Raw genomic sequence first — 17,209 nt, forward strand, 5'->3', positions numbered from 1 at the left:
CATTCTGAGAAGTGATTTTTGTGGGTGAATGCTCAGTCCCTGTAGCTTGGCAATCTCCCCAAATATTGCAGTGCAGTGAAGGGTAACATTGGAGAGCATCTCCAGTGGCATCCCATTGGGCTGGTGCTGTTCACTTGGAGTGAGCCTGCAGCATTAGCAAGAGTCAGGTTACTTATTCTGATTCCACAGATGTTTAATAAGAAAGCTGCTTTACCACAGCAGTGTTAACCTGGAAAAAATCCCTGCTGAGTGCCCTGGTGCAGCTGAAAGACCTTGAAGGAAGTGCTGGCAGTCTGAGGTCAGCATTTGAGTGATTCCCAGCACAGGTGTATTGTGCTTTAAGGCCCTGGTGACCCTCCCGGGGCTCCTGGGAGGTGCGAAGGGCTGGCAAGAACTCCTCCCCTCTCCCACAGAATCCTGAGGAGCTGCCACGACGATGCCTCCAGGTTCACTTCCCTTCTGGCAAAGCCTGGCTGTGACTGCCTACAACAGGAGGATTTCATCCCGCTGCTGCAGGTACTGCCCCAGCTCCGCTGCCTTCACTTGGCACCTTCTTTGTTTCCATGGCAATAAATGTTTACCAAGGACGAGCAGACCTTTGGTTTGAGCAGCACCTGGGTGGGGTTCATCTTGGAGTGAAACAGAAATTAGTTTCTGAAGTGCTTAAGTGCCGAACCAGCTGCAAATGCTGCTAAAGGCATTGAGGACTGGTCTTTTCTCAGGATTCATATTTACCAGTGCCTGGTAACCCAGGCTGGAATTTGCCCCATTTCCCAATGTGGATATTGGGAAAAATGCTTGTTGCTGTTGGTAGTCAAGTACAACATAAAAACTTATTGGAAAAGCTGTAAAAGTTGCTTGGCAAGACAGTTATAATTAAATTTGTCTAGCCAGACTACCAGATACAGTATCACATGGAGATCTAGGCAAAATTTCTGCAGTTCCAGTTGTTCTGTATATGCCTCTAAACCTGCTAGTGCACAAATGTCACTGCTTTTTTTTCCTCTCATATTCAGGCTAAATCTGCACATCCTCATTTCATGTCTTTCTTTCCCTTTCATTAACTTTAACAAAGAACAGTTGTTTTAATTATTTGTGGCCATTTATGCAGCCTCTGGATAGGGCTTCTCTATAGTGTCTCTAAATCATGTCCATCTGCTCCTCTGATCAGCATTACTTTTTCTGATCTTTTCCACACATCCCTACATTTCTCACACAGTGCTGCCCTCTGGGTAAAACCTCTGTGGAGATGCTGCTTTGGGGAAAGATTTTGTGTCTGTGCTGGCTGTTTCTGCCTCAGACAAAACTGGGGCTGTGATGGGTACATTTTCTCATGTTGCTCTTCATCTCTTCTCCACTGGGCACCCTGCCTTTCCTGGTGGATTGCAGCTCTGCTCTTTAGCTCCTGGTGCAATCCAAGGCATGCACAGTCCTGTCTGTCAGTCAGCCAGAGATCAGCAAAATTACCCTGATTTACGCCACCATCTGAGACATCCTGTTATACTGCCCAGAAATTGGGCATCTCACACCCCTGAGGGCACCATGGCATGGAACAGGCACAGCAGAACTTGGAACACCTTTAAAGGGTAGAGGAGTCAGACATGGAGAAATTACACAGGCATTGATTCATACAGGATCTGAGCAGTTTCTCCATGGATTTGATCATGCAGATTTGGCATTGTGAGCCAGTGTTTGACTTACAAAAAGCTGGTCTTGAGAAAGAGGCATCTCCACAAGTAGTCCAAGTGAATTTTGGAAAAGCATTAATCATATCTGTAAGCATTCTGAGGCTCACACAGCTTTCATTGGACAAAGGAGACTTTCTCAAGGCATGTTTATTTCTGACACCTAGTTCTAACAAATGTTAATGCCTTCAATGAATGGAGGAAAACAAAAATCTTGGAGAGGAGATAGTTGCATGGTCAACTAATTAATTTTTGTATCGTTCAATGAAAATGAGTTTTCATCTACTCACTAACTCTCTTCCTTTGTTTTTCTGTCCTTAAGTAAATCAAACTGGCCCACCAGGTGCGTATTGCCCAGCAAATGCATTCTCTTACTGTAATAGAAGGTTCTCTCGGTAGAGTAAAAGATTTCAGTTTTATTGTTGATGCTGCAAATAGTTTCAAGAGTAAGCAAAAGTATTGGTTTGTAAACCCATAACTTCTAAGCATTAAAAGGAGAAGAAAATCTATTTCATTTCATTTTCTCTTACCTTGCAGGATGTGGTAGAAACTCATCCTGGCCTCACGTTCCTGAAGGACGCTCCGGAGTTCCATTCCCGGTATATCACCACGGTAGGCTGCTTCTCTGATCCCCTGAGGTGCCTCTGCCTCCCTTTGGGATCTGTCACTGTTCCTACCAGCAAATCCTTCACTTATTTAAAAATATAGGTGCTTTTAATATTGCTCACCATGAGGTATTTTAACTACTGCTTCCAAAAGAAAAATAATCTACTTGTGTGTGCCAAGGGTTATTCCAAAGGTTAATAATGGTTCTTTCTGGTCTTAAGCAAATCTATAAAAACATCTTTTTTGGCCTGATGAATGGAAAAAAAGTTCTTTGGTCTTTGGGAGCTACTAAGTCACCTGAATAGTGCTGGGCTGCTGAGACATGGAAGGCTGCCTGTTTGAAGGTTTCTGTCACTGAGGCTTGGAGAATCCGTGACTGTTCCTCAGTGCAGAGCACCATTTGCCTCCAGGGATCTGCTGTCCAACCTTTCTTTTGCCAGGATGCCTGTCCAGGCTCTCTGTCCCCAAGCTTTTGTGGCTGGGGTTTGTTCAGTAGCTTTGTTCCAGCTCTGCAGTCAGCACTAAGACTGGTACTTTACCTAAGTGTGTTTGTGCTTTTTTTTAAGCCTTGAACTTGACTGGTGTTGGGTGTGAATCTGGATAAAAGGTATAAATGTTGGGAAGTTTTATCTCTGCAGCAGTAACAAATTCAAATAATGACAGACCTGGTGGGAGCTGTATCCAACAGGGCTCAGGGCTTAAAGTTTCTCCTGTTTGCTTGCCAGGGCCTGCCTGGGGCTGCACCACACATGGCAGCTGGGAGGCTCCTGGCACACACATGCTTGTTCCTTTCCTGTAAGGAGCAGATGGCACAAAGACACTTCTTCAGGGCAAGCCCTGAACTGTCACACTAATGAAAATGTATAATGAGAATCCATTCTAAATGTTGTAGATGCACTTGAACATGACAGTGAGCAGCAGTGTATAATCAATATGTTTAGTCCCTGTGGAGCAAGACAACTTAAATATTAAGCCAGAACAGGTATAGGAATGGCCAGGGAATTATGGAGGCACATGAATGGGTGAGTGTGGGAAGTGCCTGTGGCACAATGCACCCTGGTATTTGGTGTTTCAAGTGTGTGGAAGGGTGAGACTGAAAGGTTTAAGGTCACACCTAGGGCTGGTTTCTGACTGCAGTATCCATGGGTCAGTGCCATGTGTGGTTGGTTGCCCTGGCTGCTGACAAAGGCAATTCTCTGCATCTGCCTTTATGGGTTCCTCTTAAGTCACACGCTGTTCCTGTATTCTTCAGGCAAGAAACAAATGTCTTTGTAGGGTAATCCCTCACATGATCACCCTTGCTGCCCTTTCTGGACTCACCAGGGGCACTGCACAATGTGGCTGGGACCAGCTGTGTGAAGCTGAGCTTCCACTTCCAGTTAACTGAAGTGCAGGCTGCTGCTAAAGGCAGCACCTTTTCCTTCCTCTCTCCTTTTGCAGCACTTCCCTGGTGCCTGGGTTTGGTGCTGTGTCACCAAAGCAGTCACAGAACCAGACTTTGCTAAGTACATGAAGCTCCTGGGTGCTTCTTGATCCTGCCTGTATGTGTGCTGTGCTTTCCTGCTGCAGTCAGAGCCTTTGGGCATCCTTCTGGCAGTGCTGGGACACAGGTGGATTCCAGGCTTGCTCCAAAGGCACAGGGAATGGTGGTGCCTGGAGCTGAGGAGAGGGCTGTGGAGCAGCACAGCTGGCAGAGTGTGTGTCCCCTTCAGCTGTCAGGACAGTGCTGCTCTGGGGGTCTGTGCTGACAGCAGAATCTCCCTGGGCTGGAGCAGGGCCAGCCCCTGGGGAGGCAGGAGGCTGCTGGGCAGGCTGTGCCCATCTGGAGGGGCAGCACTCAGGGCTCTGCAGCAGTGGCTCTGCTCTCTGGTAGCAGGAGTTCCTATTGCTCACCTCTCCTTTCACAGACAGTTTGGCACATTCCTCTTTAATGCTACAAAATCCAGAATTTCCACCAGGAGGCAATGAAGGAAACAGCTTTGTCCTTGGATTTTGAGACCACTTGGATCATTTTTATTGCTTCAAGGTAGAGTGCCTTGTACCTCCTTACAGAGACAGAGTGCTGTATTTGCTGCCACACAAGAGTCACAGTTCATGTTTGTGTTACAGAGCAGGGCCATAAGGACACATGGCTTTGTGTTCATTGCTGGGTACAGCATCACTTGGCTGAGATCTCCTGGAGAGTGACCTCACAGTCTAGGATGGGTAAGATGTCAATGCACATTTCAGTTCTTACTGCCACCTCAGAACCTTTTAAAGGGGCCTTTTGGACACAACAGACTGGAATTTCATCTGTCTCATATCTGTTTTATTGGCCACTGTGTTACTAAAGCAGTTGTGTTTGTTTCAACAGAGACAACTCCTGAAGCTGGTGAAGATGGTGCAGAACATCACAGAATATCCTGTGGCATTTGTTGTAAAGCTTTAGTGTGACTTCCACCTGAATGTTCAAACCAGGCTCAGAGTTAGCAGTGCATGCTGCCCTTGTTTTTAGCTGTGTGCTAAAAACAGTTTAAAGATTAAAGCTTGTGGAAAAGTGCTTCAGCTTATACAGTAGCCTCAATACAAATGTGTAAGAGGACAATGGCCACAGGGATTAATAAAGGTTCCTGTTTTGTCCACAATTGTTTTTGTTCTTGTGTGGGAAGACTGGGGAAAAGTCTGGAACTCATCTGTGAATGGTTTGGGCCTGTAGGTCAATTAATTGCATGAGGATAATGGGGCAGTAGAAAGAGTCTCCTCTTTCCAAGGGCTAATTAAGAATTTGACTCCATGATCCTTGTGCCCTCTTCCAGCTCAAGATGTTCTATTGGTCTATGGTTGTGTATTGAACTAAGAAAAATGAAGCCAGTTATGGCCTAAGGGACAAGTGTGACTTTCATGCTGCACATCAGCTCAGGCTGGGTCATGATCTAGGACGTTTTCCAAATGCTTTTTTTGACAGCTTGATGTTTACAACCTGGAAAAGAAAAGGATAAATACTGAGATTTTATAGCGAGATATGTACTATGTACTGTCCATGGAAACTGGGCCATTATTTGAATAATAAAGCTTTCACTGAGTGACTGGACATGGTAAGAGACATGAAAAGAGATCCCATTTTGCCTCTGAATGGCTTTTTTTTACAGATGGGTGAGGAGGGAGCAGATGGGATATCTTTATCAATGTGGTCTGGTAGACAAACAGTTTCTTATGTGTCACAAATGGGGATATTTTGTTGTCTTTTACTACCCTGCAGGCAGAGGAAAAGAAGGATTACTGGTATGGGGTCCTGTTTCTGATTCTTGGGATTGCTATTTTTGAGTCCTTGGAATGGTGTGAACACCCTGTATTTTTAAGAGTTGCTACAAAGTTGTCAGGTGTGATAATGGGTGATGTGAGAGGTGACACCACTCCAGTCTCTGAGCTCTTGTGCAGGCTGGAAGCAAAAGCCAAATAAAGTCCAGAAATGGAGACCAGAATGGCAGTGGCTACCAGAGGCATGAAAGAAGAAACAAACATTGTGCTTAAGACCAGAAAGGATCATTGTGATTACCTAGTCTGACATCTTGTGCTACACAGGCCACAGAACATTGCTCAGTGATTGCTACAGTTAGGCTAGATCTGGTTTTTGGTCTGTTTTTAATTAAAATGGCACCCAACTTTAAAAGGATATCCACTTCTAGGGCCTGGAGGGATGAAGAGCCTGCAGTGTTACCAAAAGGTGTCATGCTCAGCTAAGTTGAATTGATCAATTCTGTCTCTTCAGGGTACATTTGAATCCTCACATCATTCTTGTTGCTCTCAGAGTTGTGTGTGCCATCATCAGCTGCTGTCTCACTGTGTACCCCAAAGCAGACTGCTGGGAGCAATCTCATACTTGGTTCTGGATCTGTTCTGGACTAAGAACCAGCACTTGACTGAGTCCAAAGGTGGCCCTTCAGTAGTGGTTGCCCACTTGAAACTAGTTCTGGCTAAAAGAGAAATCCATCCCATTTAATCTGCTAGCTGGATTGATCCCTGTAATGTCCACATTGTTGTGTAAAGTTAATTTTTGTGTTGGAGTAGTGTGCACTGAAGGTTACCAAAATTCTGGGGTAATTTGCTTAGATGTTAGAGACATCAAAGGTTTGTAGTAGGTTCGGTCAACAAGATTTCAGTCAAATTAATTCTATTCCTCCTTTCTCATGCCAGTGATATTTATTTGTTGTTGTTTACCCTGTTGGGTTTATTCTTGCATGTGCTTGGTCACACATTTGTGTTTCCCACCCTGTGATGTTGCTTGACAGCTGACAGGGAGGGAGCAGACTCGGAAGGGCTGTTGGCTGTTTTGAGGAGCTTGGGAGTGAGCTCAGTCTCACACTGGGAGCTGTTTGGCTTTGGCTTCTCAGAGTTCTCTGCCTCTCCCCCATGATTTTTGCTCACTTTCGCCAGAGGCAGATCTGGAAAGGAGCCAAACAAGTTTAACACCTGCCCAAAATAATTGCAAACAGAACCTTTCCTGCTTACTTTCAGCAGAGGCACTGGGAACATGCGACATTGTTATAGTTACAATGGGTCAGACATTCACCTTCTCTTTTATTTACATGTCTTGCTTCCTCTGCAGGAACCAGAAGAATCAAAAGTCCTTTTTTTGTTTGTTTGTTTTTTTCTTCTCCCCTAGAACCTTATTTCATTGGGGATCCATGCAAACTACATCCCCTTAAATGTGAAAAACTCAAAGTGATTCATCAGCACTTTGAGCATGTTTTCTGACATAAATACATCTGCATGCCCAAAGATGTGAATTCAGAGCAGTGGAAAGGTTTTCACACTGGAAAGAGATTATACTGTTTAAGAAGCAAGTGTTACTTTCAGACTGTGTAGTCAATTAAGGATAGTACTATCTACAGAAAAGATCCCAAAACAGTTTTCAAACAGATGTCTCCTTAGGATGAGTGAATAAACCAGGGTACCTCATTTAAATTCCCAAACTGCTGTTTCAGGAGTTGATTTCAAGAGCAGTGTTCATTTGTTGCAGGTTATCCAGAGGATATTCTACACAGTCAATCGCTCCTGGTCGGGGAAGATCACTCTGACAGAGCTGAGGAAAAGCAACTTCCTGCAGGTACATGGGTGTGTGTGGGAGCAGGAGCCAGGGTGCAGCAGCATCCCCTCTTCTGTGCCTGGGTGCTGAGGGAGCTGCACCTGGGCTGCAGTGGGATGAGCCAGGTGCTCAGGGCCACGAGTCTGCTGGGGCTACTGGAGGAGCTGTGTCTGAGTTGAGGTGAGAAGAGCAGGGACAGGAGTGACCCCAGGGTGCTGGGAGAAGGTCAAGGTGTGACTCTTTTCCTGCTCTGAGGCCACATGGAGCAGCAGCCTGGCTCCTGGTCCGGACAGCAGGAGGGGAAGCAGGACATGGCATTGCACCCATGTGAAGTGGCTCACAAGCAGCCAAGAAGAGCTGCAGGAGTGCCAAGGGTAGGAGAGCCAATTTCCTGCCTCCTAGGCAGCCCTCAGCCCACTGACAGCTGGTCAGGAATATCTCTGCAATTGCAGGATGAGGCACCTCAGGAGCTGATCTCCACAGGATAATGGATGGAGCTTAGTTCTTGTTCCAGTGCCTGCAGTGTGTCCTTATGTCAGGATTTGCATCTCTGTTCTCTGTGTATTTTGTCCAAAAGAGCACCAGGTTAAGACTATCTCAAGCTTCTCATGTCCAGCCCAGCCTAAAGAGCCAGAAAGTCTTGAGCTGAAAGGTAAAGGACTGGCTAAACCAGTGAGATTTCCCTCCTGTGTCCTGTTTGCCCTTCCAGGTGTAGAGTGCTGTCTTCCTCAATCCCCTCAAGTATGAATTCACATTATTTCTCCTTTCAGACATCATCTCCCCTAGCTGACCCCATCAGCTAATGGAAAAATGAGTGCTGTTTTGAATTGGCTCATGCCAGTCAAAGCCTTTGGATCCCTGTTCCTTCCCAACCTCTGTTACAAATAAATCTTCCCAGATTATCCTGCATCTTTATTCACTCATTTTCTCCCTTTAAACATTCTCTCAATTTTTCTCCTTTCATATCTACTCTGCCTTTCATCTCCTGCAGCAGGAAAGTTTAGCTCCTTGCTGCAGGTATAAATGGCATCTTTGGGTGTGATCTACAAAGGAAAAAAATAGTTATGGCAAAAGCTCCCCAGTGATTGTCATCTGTAAAGGCCCAGTCTGGAGAGGCCAGTGAGTGATGGATCAAAGGTGTTGAGACTTTGGTGTCAGCAGGTCAGAGTAGTGCAGGTCTGGCAATGCCATCCTGTTATCCCTGCCAGGACACTGAACCTGGTGGATAGCAGGATGTGAGAGTTTTGTTTGGATCCAGTTGGACTCCTTGGATGTGGAGGTGGCTGGAAGTTGATGTTGAAATACCAGTGCCAACACATAACACAGCATCTGTTTTTATGGCTGTGGGCAGCAGGGCCGCTGGGCCTGCCTGCCTGGGGACACCATTCCCTGGGATAGCTCAGGCTGTGTTTTGCCTGCTCCCTTGGGAGAGGCTGTGAGGGCAGGAGGGGCCAGGAGTGCAGCTCACTGGAGCAATGCTTTATTAGACAAGAAGGCTTCTGGTGTCTCGTGGCCTCAGCACCAAGAAGAAAAGTAGGAAGGTGGCCCTGGGAAATGTGCAAAAGCTCTCTTGTTGCTAGGAAGGACAGGGAGGTGTAAATTGGAAATGAAACATGGATGTTAGCACTAAATGTTTCCTAGTAAGACATGTCAACAGATGTTATGGTTGGAAATCTATCTGAGCCTCCCAGTTAAACCAGAATGATTCCTGCAACAGCACAGGGAAGTCAGTGGGATTAGTTTGGGGTCCATCCCTCCTGTCCCCGTCCAGGTATGAGTCTGGAACAAGAATTGATTTTGCCCTTCAGGAGGCAGACAGGGATGTGTGATGTGTAAAGACATACCTCAGGTCCTGTGGAAGACTGAACTTGCTGCTGGAAGTGGCTCTAAGAGTCTCTGGTGCAGGTCAGGATTGTCTCCCAGACCATGGATCCCAGCTGACACAGCAGTTTGTGTTCCTGTTTCTCTGCCTCACTCTTCTCTAGAGCTGAAAATGAGCAAAAATTGTTGACAGGAGTGGCAGAGATGTTTTGCTAAGCAGGATGGCCCAGCCAGGTGCTCTGTAAGGGCCTGCTAAGGAATACAGTAACCACATCTCTTGGGGAAAGGCTGCACTTGGGGTTAGTTCTCAAGGCTGTGTTCACCCAGCTTCCTGAGAAACTGGAGCACTTCAGCTGCTGAGCTGCCTCTTCACCCAGCTTTAACTTCCCACTGTGTTTGTACCCTTTCAGACTCTTGCTCTCTTGGAAGAAGAGGATGACATAAATCAGATCACAGATTACTTCTCCTACGAGCACTTTTATGTCATATACTGCAAATTCTGGGAGCTGGATACTGACCATGACCTTTACATCAGCCAGAAGGACCTGGCTAGGTACAGTGATCAAGGTATGCTGCCTGCAAATGTGGTGAGGGCATTGCTGAAAACACAATGTTCCTACTGAAGACTAAAGCCTGCCTTTAATTTGGTTCATTTGATGCCTCAAAAAAAGTTTTAATGTAGCCAGCCATCTCATAAATAAATGTTGCTTTAGAGAAGGACTTGTACAAGCTTAGACACAGGGAACTGCAGGACACAAAATTTTCTGCATGAGTAGCTACAGATGGAGCTTCTGTTCCTGTGTGGGTCACTGCCAGGAGGACAGGCTAAAATATTGTCCTGAAACTTGTTTATTATTTACTGAGGGCTTTGCAGGAACTTTGAAGTAGGGACAAGAAGGATGAGCCTGTGTGAACCTCAGAGATTGTTTAAGTGCAATCCAGTTAAGCATGAGAGGAATCCAGAGTCCAGTGAAGCTTGGGGGATCTCAGCTTGCAGATGAACTCTGGAGAGTATCTCTGCAGTTCAGCATAGAACTTCCTTTCCCAAAGTTATGTTTGTGTTTGAAGGTTCAAGGGCCGTAGATAAATTAATGGAATACAAATCCACCAAGGGCTAAAACACCCATGTGTTCCAAGTGCAGGCATTTATGGGGAGGCCATGGGGGTTCTGGGTGAGTGTGGCAGTCACAGGATTCAGGAGTGTTGACCATAGGGCTGGTGGGTGAAGATGGAGCCCCTTTTAACAATGGGAAGGGGCTTTGTGTGGATTCAGCATGAACACCTGATTGTAGTTATTGCTGTGAGCTGTACCTTCATTTTCCCCATGTTTTCCTTGTTTCCAGCTTTGTCAAACAGGATCATTGAGAGGATATTCAGTGGTGCTGTGGTGAGGTAAGGAGTAACACACTGCTTGGGGGAAGAAGGGAAGGCAGTTTCTGTCAGGCTGAGAAATACAAGTTATTCTCAGAAATGCCCCTGATCAGAATGATTTCCAACAGGGTGCTCCAGCTGGAGCTGCCTGAACATGGAATGATATTTCTGGGTAACTTAAAAAAACAAAATAAAAATCCCATACGATGGGATAACTGGGCATAGCTGGAAGACATGGCACAGGGCTAGCTGGAGAGCACTGCTTTGAAGTCTCTGAAAAGGGATGTGCTGTGGGAGGGGATGTGGCAGATGAGCTTCAGCTCTGCAGTGATAAAAGGCAGCAAATGCTGTACCTGGTGCTGCAGGGTGCAGGGAGTACAGGCTAGATAGGTGACAGTGCCCCATTTTCTCTCACTAATGATTTGAAAAATATCTTTGATGACATCTTGAGTGTTTAGGGGCCTGGTTATTTTTAATTATTCTTTTTCTGCTATGTCTTCTAGAGGCACTGAAGTTCAAAAGGAAGGGCGCATGAGTTATGCAGATTTTGTGTGGCTCCTGATTTCAGAGGAAGACAAAAGGAGTGCTACAAGGTGAGACTGATTTCTGTGTCTTAGTAAAATCATAGAAATGAGCAAATAAGATATGGAAACTTCTGTGACCTACCACTTTCTAAAAGAGACAGCAGCTCAGGGTCTGGAAGTTGTTAGGAAGAAAACATCTTACTGGTGACCATTGGTCAAATAATTTGTCTTTCTTGAGGAAAACTTGTGTAGAAGCAGAGTTTTCTTGTAATTTTAATGTGTTGGTAGTCACCAGTGCCTTTGTTGACCTCATACCATGAGGCACTGGCACTGGGCACTCACTCCTGAGGTGCTGGCAGCAGCTGGGCACATCCCTTCACAGGTGGAGTGGGTGTGTAAGGAGGGTTTGTGGGGAAACTTCACTATGGCACTTTGTAAAACTGCCTGTGCCTGGTTTATACAGCCAGGCAGTATAAACTGAGGCAGTATAAACAGAGACTGCTGTGCAGGGGTGATCCAGGTGTGCACGTGAGTGTTAGCACCAGGGATCTTACGCATAACAAGAGAAGAAGAATCCAGAACTGCAGGCTTGGACCCTCCAGAGGAGAGGAGGGGTGTAGAGTGCAGCTGCCTGAGAGCTCTGCCTTGTGTATAAAGGAGCAAATGAGTGCATGCCACAGCTGCCTTGTCCCTCACCAGGGTCCCTGCAGTGTCCCGGGCTCAGAGCTGGCTCTATCAGCTCTTGCTGATGGGTCAGATAGAGACTCCCTGCCCTAGGTGAGCCCTCCTTGGGCTGCAGCACAGTGATCACTGGGTACAGGTGAGGCAGGTGCTGAGTGTGGCTGTGCTGCTCACAGCCATCAGGGAGACTAACAGGAGGTGCTTGGAGTGCTGGCCTGTGCCCTGACCCTTCCCAACGGGTCTTGTCATGCCTGGGTTTATGGCAGGCTGTGGCAGAAGAGCCTTGGGGGTGGGTAGGGAGAATGTGCAGTGCTGCAGTGTGTGCTGTGTGGATGTCCCAGAGCAGTGTGCAGTGTCCCTGCTGTGTCCCCAGCATCGAGTACTGGTTCCGCTGCATGGACCTGGACGGGGACGGCGTGCTGTCCATGTACGAGCTGGAATTCTTCTATGAGGAGCAGTGTGAGCGCATGGAGGTGATGGGCATAGAGCCACTGCCCTTCCAGGACCTGCTGTGCCAGATGCTGGACCTGGTTAAGCCAGAGAGGGAAGGTGAGTCCTGTTTAGGCAGAGCTTTCACTCCTTTCATTTGGGGGGGGTTGAGAAGGTAAAGCCATTGTGAAACCCATCTACAGGCAGAAGTTACTGCACATTGGGCCATGATGTTGTGCATCTGGAAGGCTGAAATACTAAAACAAGAGAGCTTGTGAATTAACTGCCTGGGACTGAAGCAACAATTCTTGTGTGCTCCAGCTGTGGGATGTGCTGACAGCCTGCACTGTAAAATTGAACCATCCCCATTCACATGCCTTCATATTTCACATGAATGTCAAAGGCCTCCATATGTATGTGAGATTTAAGCTTAATTAACACACCCATCTATTGAATAATGTTAAAATCCTTGACTGACTTGGGAAGGAATTTTGTGCTTTTGAAGTCTACTGGTGTCACAATTAAAACCTTTGTAAGAACTCAGTAACAATCATGTGGGGTTTTTCTGTAGGAAGAGTAACCTTGCGAGACCTGAAGAGGTGCAGAATGGCTCATGTGTTCTTCAACACCTTCTTCAATTTAGAGAAATATCTGGACAATGAACAGAGGGATCCCTTTGCAGTGCAAAAGGTATAAATCACCTTTATTTCTAAATACAGAAATCTCACACTCATCTTTGGAGTGCTCCTCGATGTAGGGAAAATTCAACTGAATAAAAGAACACTTTTTTCACAAGTACAGCTCATGGATTGTCTCCTAGAAGCCTCTTATCTGTTCAAAGTACAGAAAAATGGAGGGGATGCCAAAACCAGCTTTGGTTCCCTCACAGTTATTTCCACATAATCTGCAATAGAAACTTTGTGGTTCCATGATTCAAGGCTTAAATACATCCCAAGACAGAACCACTCTGCCTATTTGCTTAAACAGGATCATCATAAAAGCAGTCAAGTGGGACCGGGGGATAACTTACTATCCCCATCTGTAGTAAATGGCAGAGGACCAGGTATTTATAGAGGTGATCCTGTAATCTTCTCTAAAACTTCCCTGACTTGCCCTAACTGTGAAGAGTCCCTCAAAAGATCAGTTACAATGAACCTTTGATGGACAGATTTGAAACCACCAAGTTCTTCTGTCCTGTATGGAGAGCACAAACTGAGCTAGAGCACAGCAAGTGTGTGGTGGTTGCATTTCTGAAGTGGAGCAGATGCAGTTTGTTGGCATCTCAGGTCACATGCTGAGCTTTACAGACCCTGAGAGGTATCTTTTCATAGTCCTTTATATGCAGATGTTAAAACACTCCCAGATGGTTGTGACTTTCTCAGTTCAGGCAATTTTTGCCTGCCTGTTGCCATCCATTCCTTGCTAGCCCAGATGCTGACTGTGTGATCTCTTTAGGACATGGACAGCGAGAGCCCCGAGCCCTCAGACTGGGACAGGTACGCGGCTGAGGAGTACGAGATCCTGGTGGCCGAGGAGTCTGGGAATGAGCAGCTCCAGGAGGGGTGAGCAGGGGCCTGGCACTGCCCTGGGCACTGCCCTGGGCACACAGGGCTGCCTCCAGCTGGGCACTGCTGGGGCATGTGGAGTGGAGAGTGGGGTGAACACTGGGACTGGACTCTGGAGCACATGGGGCCCAGGACAGCTGCTCCTGCAGCAGCAGTGCAGTGGTGTTGGGGCGCAGCCACTTGGATCAGCTGCACACAGCTGGGAAGGGGGAAAAAAGGCAAAGCCTATTGCTTTTGGTCACCTTCTAAAAATAGAGATCAAATGACTTTTGCTGGTCTTGGCTGTGTATTGACCATGTCACACTGTCACATATTAGAAGCTGTAGCTCTGTTACATTTATTATACCTAGCAGAGACTTTCTTTAGTCCAACTTTGTCTATTAGTTTGTGCTCTTTGTAAATTATACTTCAATATTTTCATTCATTTACTAAGTTTGTTGAGACTTTTTTTTTTTTTTTTAATTTGGTTATTTCAATACCTACACTTAGGTTTTCAGCCTTCTGTAAGATTCTGGACAGACACACCAGCTATCTTTAGCCAGTGAATTTAGGGAGAGCAGTTGTTCTAGAACTTCTCTTTGGGCAAGGGCTTCCTGCAGATAAATGGAGACTCAGTCTAATCTTTCTTTAGATTTGTGTCTGTGTTGACATCTTCTTGGGAATATTTCTTTCAATCACCCAAAGAATGCTTCCCCTGTGTTAATCCTGCATGATTCAGGATTGCATCCAGTCTTAAGCAGTGTTTATAGAGCCAGTAGAGTATTGAGAAAATTGCATCGTTTTCAGAACTTCCTACAATGGAAATTGCTTGGGATAACAGTAGCACCAACTAATTAGGCACAGAGATTTGCAAAGCTGTTGAGAGCTGTTCCCCTCTCTGCCTGTGTGTCCAAACAGCAACAGGCTGTTCCCTCAGCCCCTCTGAGCTGCCTGGCCTTTCTGTGGCCTTCACAATGGAAGATGAGGTAGGGCAGGATGGAAGATGAAATTGCTGCATTCCCTACAGCTGCTTTGCAGCACCTGTGTCCTCAACACAGAAAAGAAACAGGAGGCTGCCATTAAAGCTTCATGCAGGACCATGAATTTGAATTCCCAAAGTCACCAAAACCAGGAGAAGAGTGACAGGTGATGTCAGATTTTTGACATTGGTCTGAAGCAGCTCTGTGTCTTCCTGCAAAGAGCATGTCAGCAACCTGGCTGCCAGCTTTTAGGAGCCCCTGAAAAGCTCTGTAGTCATGGCAGCAGGATTAGATCTCATTTGTGGAGCATAGCAACAGACCACGAAGGAAAAAAGAAAGGAAAAAGAAAAACAAAGAGCTGGATGCCCAGACAAATTGGCCAGAAAGAGCCATTGAGTTTTTGCACATACATTATTTCTGCTGTGTTTTGAGGATGACAGAAACAGGGAGTGGGGACAGAACCAAGACAATTCCTGGTGAGCTCTGGGAGACTGGAAGATTTCTGGCTAAGTTAGCTGGCAGAACATGAAATATGGTCCTTGTCTTATGAATACATTTGAAAACAACCATCATTCAGCAATCACAGATGCATTAATGAGTGTGTCCCACTTCTGTGATTAGCCCTGTCCCTGCTTCTCTGGAAGGAAAGTTTCTAAAGCCAGTCAGTCTAAGCTGGCTGAGGCATGCCCAGGAGAGAGCCCTGCTCCCAGAGTGGGAATCTCATCAAGGCAGTGGATACTCCCAGCATCCACAGATACTTCCAGGGTGCTGGACTCCATTGAGAGCTGCACTCACCAATAATTAGAGGAAGGTCTTGTCATGCTCGAGACAGCAATAAAGCATCACATTTCACTGGAAGCCTCAGCTGGTCTGAGCTCTTCTGAGCCAGGCTCTGCTCTCTGACCTGTGTGGGACTCCACAGAGAGAGGCTGTCCCTGGGGAATGGATACTCCCACTGCTGTCTGGAGGTAGCACCAACAGCTGGCTCTGGCCAGCACAAGCCTTTGATGCAGATACAAGCCTTGGTTTTGCAGCAGGCCAAGCCTTCCCTGCAGGGCAGGGCAGCACTGCTTGGTTCTTATCCCAGAACCCAGCCTCAGGCAGCTGATGGACATGGAAACCATCATTGCCTTCAGGGAAAGAGATCTTTCTACATGGGAAGGAAAAGAAGGAGGGAGAGCATCTTTCATCAGCTGCTGGTGGGAAAATGTCCCCTGAGCAACAGGGAGGCAGGGCACAATGCAGAGCATCCTGCTCAGAGTGGAGAGGGGGGACAGAGGCAGAGGATCAGAGGATGTTGCTTTAGGCAGCTTAGACCATTGTTCTTGTCTCCCTCCAGTTGTCTGATGGCTCAGCTGCTCCACTCCCAGAGCCCAGCAGTGTGAGGAAGGCAAAGGGGCAACAAGGGCATCGTTGAACCACCCAGAGCCAAAATGTGTGTTTGCCAGAAGGAAGGGCAAAGAATTCCCTGGAGTAATTTCCCTCCTCTGAACAACCTAGAGTTGCCACAGTTGAGTCTTAAGGAATGGGTATTGAACCTACACAAGGCCATATTTGTTTTCATGGGACTGAAGTTCTGAAACTGGCCTGGGAGGAGAGCAAGGAGTGAGTGCCTTTAGTGATAATCTTGTTCAAAAGCATCCCAGAGATGCTCCTTAGCTATAAAGCTGGAAAGCATTTATTCCAGGATGGGAAAGGCAGGCACTGTTGAGCCTTAAGGAGCACAGCAGTGCAGTGGAAAAGTGTAAGAATAAAGGACAGTGGGAAGTCCCTTTGGAAGCAGACATGAGAGGGTTTAGTGCAGAAGCAAACCTGAAGAAAAAGATTATAGTGGAGCTCCAGCTGCACATTCCCCTGGTGCCTGTGCAATGCAGGGAAGAAGTCATGTTCCATTTGTAGGAGAGAAAGGGACAAGGCTAACAGAAGGTGGTAGAATTGGAGGAAAAGGAGATAAAAAAGGAACATTCTAAGAACAGCATTCAAATGGAAATACAAAGTTTTCTTCAGCTGCATCTTTTAAAGCAAGGAGAGATTAGAGAAGCTGAGGCACCTGCAAACATTCCCAATCCATTCCTGATGGGAGAGGCAGGGCAGCACAGCCCCCACAGGCACCATTGAGCCAGGAAGGGTGCAAATTGCACATATTTTGGCAACCTTGCACACGTGGTCAGAAGAGGTTTGGTGCAGGATCCAGACCAGACCATTGTTTCTCTTCTCCTACTTATGCAGGAATCCTGAAGGTGGCAGAATTACTAAGCAGGTGCTTTCCTTATGGAAGAGAGAACAGTTCTCCAGGAAGGTCTGGGCTGGTCTCCCTGCACACAGGGAGCATCCTGCCTACAGCAGGACAGACCCTGACAGCCTCCCAAGGGTTTGCTGTGTCTGCATATGGGTCAGCCAAGGAAAAAACACCACAGGAAGGGGTGGACCATTCCTTCCTGGCACATCCATGCTGGGCTATCAAAGGAGTTCACCTTTTTGCAGCCCAGTTTACCACTGAACA

At 46.7% G+C, this 17,209-nt stretch overlaps 1 protein-coding gene across 1 annotated transcript in view; it reads left to right on the plus strand.

Annotated features, from left to right (window-relative positions):
* Positions 1-17,209, plus strand: part of LOC118690157 (serine/threonine-protein phosphatase 2A regulatory subunit B'' subunit alpha) — a 40,162-nt gene that overhangs the window by 18,414 nt on the left and 4,539 nt on the right. Inside the window, 9 exon segments of the mRNA XM_036388885.2 lie at positions 414-516; positions 2,223-2,297; positions 7,291-7,377; positions 9,588-9,744; positions 10,521-10,569; positions 11,052-11,141; positions 12,127-12,302; positions 12,754-12,872; positions 13,638-13,744. Coding sequence (XP_036244778.1) covers positions 414-516; positions 2,223-2,297; positions 7,291-7,377; positions 9,588-9,744; positions 10,521-10,569; positions 11,052-11,141; positions 12,127-12,302; positions 12,754-12,872; positions 13,638-13,744 — 963 coding nt within the window.

The sequence above is a fragment of the Molothrus ater genome, chromosome 10, assembly GCF_012460135.2.
Source record: "Molothrus ater isolate BHLD 08-10-18 breed brown headed cowbird chromosome 10, BPBGC_Mater_1.1, whole genome shotgun sequence".
Lineage (NCBI taxonomy): Eukaryota > Metazoa > Chordata > Aves > Passeriformes > Icteridae > Molothrus > Molothrus ater.